Raw genomic sequence first — 2,410 nt, 5'->3', positions numbered from 1 at the left:
AATTCAGTGTTGGTAAATGCAAAGTAATGCACATGGCAAAATATAATCCCAACTATTCATACAGAATGATAGAGTCAAAATTAGTGTTACCCATCAAGAAAGAGATCTTGGAGTCATTGTGGACAGTTCTGTTGCACATTGAGTGGATGTTTTCGGAGAAGTCAAAAAAGCAAACAGAATGTTGGAAGCACTAGGAGAGTGATAGATAATAAGACAGCTCACTTCAGCTGTAGCTCACGAAAGCTTATGCTCAAATAAATTGGTTAGTCTCTAAGGTGCCACAAGTACTCCTTTTCTTTTTGCGAATGCAGACTAACACGGCTGCTACTCTGAAACCTGTCATTATGTTGGAAGACAGTATACTGGGCTAGATGGACCATTAGTCTTACCCACTATGGCCGTTCTGAAGTTCTTATACAGACCCCAGATGTATCTGTCGCCTGCCATAACCTACTAGACCCCACTCCCCTCCTAGAACTGAGATAGAACCCAGGAGTCCTGATGGTGTCTCTCTCTGTGTAGAGTTAGTAACAAAGTAAGAATATACATTAAAATTTTAAACCTAACAAGTGTCCTTTAAGTGACTTGCCACAAGATGTCAGAACATGTTACTTTAGAGGTGAGTGGGTCTAATACTTATTTCTCTTTCTTTCTTTTATATAGGAATTAGATACAGTGCTAATTGCTAAGTTATCTGCCAAAACCCAAGAGTCTTCAAGAGCCGAAGAAGCCGCTGGAATCATGGTCAAAGTTGACCTACCCTAACAAAGTCTGAAATGTCTCCCTTGCAGCTGAGGATGCGGGGAGGGAGGTGGAAATGATCCAGGGAGTGACAGGGGGAGGGGAGGAGAGGAGCAACTGACAGGGGCGGGATCTCGGGCAAAAGAGGCAGAGCAGGGGCACAGCCTTGGCTGAAGAGGTGGAGTAAGGGGTGGGGCTTTGGGGGTCCAGTTACCAGCAACTAGAAAGGTGGCAACCCAATGAATTGTACATAGACCGATTCTCCAGTTTGACATGCTGACACAGCACAGTATGATCAGGAAAGGATTTAAGGTCTCTTGACTCTCCAGTCAGTTATTCAGGGAAGAGGGCCCAGCACAATGTCATCAGCCAGCTCTGCACGGAGCTTGGACCGAGAGCCAGAGAACACGCAGAAAACTTTAGGTCGCTTTCTGAGTAAAGAGCTGGAGCAGCCTGCCCCGAATCTCTTTGGTCCTCACCCCATAGATGAGGGGGTTTAGCATGGGAGGCACCAGGAGGTACATGTTGGCAATGAGAATGTGGAAATGCGGGGGCACATTGTGTCCAAACTGGTGTGTGAGGAAGGAGAAGAGACCTGGGATGTAGAAGGCTAAGACGGCACAGAGGTGGGAGCCGCAGGTCCCAAATGTCTTAAGCCGGGCATCCTTTCTGGGGAGGCTGAAGATGGCCCTGAGGATCTGGGTGTAGGACATAGCAATAAAAGACACATCCAGTCCAATCACAGAAAATACCACAAAGTGGCTGTAGTAACTACTGATGTGGATGTCGGCACAGGCCAGCTTCACCACGGCTATGTGCTCGCAATATGATTGGGGGATAAAGTTGGTTGTACAATATGGCCACCTTCTCGCTAAGAAGGGAAAGGGCAGTGCAAGCAGGCCACCACGCAGCACCACGGCCAGGCCCATCTTGGCCACCAGGCGGTTTGTCAGGATGGTAGAATGTCTCAGGGGATGGCAGATGGCCACGTAGCGATCCAAAGCCATGGCCACGAAGATCCCAGACTCCATCACTGAGACACAGTGAATGAAGTACATCTGGGTGAGGCAGGCCCTGAAATCGATCTCCCTGGAATTGAACCAGAAGATGCTCAGTGTCTTGGGTAGGATGGACGTGGACAGGACCAGGTCGGTGACGGCCAGCATGCAGAGGAAATAGTACATGGGCCCATGGAGGCTCAGCTCCCTCTTCACAATGAAAAGGATGGTGAAGTTCCCCAAAATGGCTATGCATTTTGTGCAGAAGGGGATGGAGATCCAGATGTGGGTTGCCTCCAGGCCAGGAATGCCCAGCAGGATGAAGGTGGAGGGGTTGGTGAAGTCGGTTGCATTAGAATCTGACATGGAGTAGGGGAGATGGTGTCCAACTCTGAGGCAGAACAGTGTCTCCTGCATGTACCGTACGTCCCCCTGACTTCCTCTATATGACTAGGGTCTAGGGTGATGGTCACAGTGCGAATGCCTGGATGGAGAGACAATGTTAATTGGAGACACTACATGCACTACTGGAGGCTGTTGTCATGAGTGAAGCAGATTCATCACTCTTCACATGCTGAAAAATGACATTTTCCCTATTCAGAGGAATGAATTATGAACAACTGACTGTACTAATGCCAATTCCATATTTTATGGTGCTCCATGCAATAATA

General features: G+C 48.2%; 1 protein-coding gene across 1 annotated transcript; it reads right to left on the bottom strand.

Moving 5' to 3' along the window:
- Positions 1-1,160: 1,160 nt before the first annotated feature.
- LOC141999879 (olfactory receptor 52R1-like) lies at positions 1,161-2,156 on the bottom strand. Its single transcript, XM_074973760.1, has one exon. It carries the CDS (start codon positions 2,154-2,156, stop codon positions 1,161-1,163), a length of 996 nt encoding a protein of 331 aa, XP_074829861.1.
- Between the last annotated feature and the right edge of the window lie 254 nt (positions 2,157-2,410).

Source organism: Natator depressus, chromosome 1, assembly GCF_965152275.1.
Source record: "Natator depressus isolate rNatDep1 chromosome 1, rNatDep2.hap1, whole genome shotgun sequence".
In the NCBI taxonomy this organism is placed as follows: Eukaryota; Metazoa; Chordata; order Testudines; family Cheloniidae; genus Natator; species Natator depressus.
Note: the sequence above shows the minus strand (reverse complement) of the source record. Positions and strands in the feature narration are given on the sequence as shown.

Excerpts from the sequence above, each read along its gene's own strand:
- LOC141999879 (XM_074973760.1), bottom strand. The coding sequence starts at position 2,156 with ATGCAGGAGACACTGTTCTGCCTCAGAGTTGGACACCATCTCCCCTAC.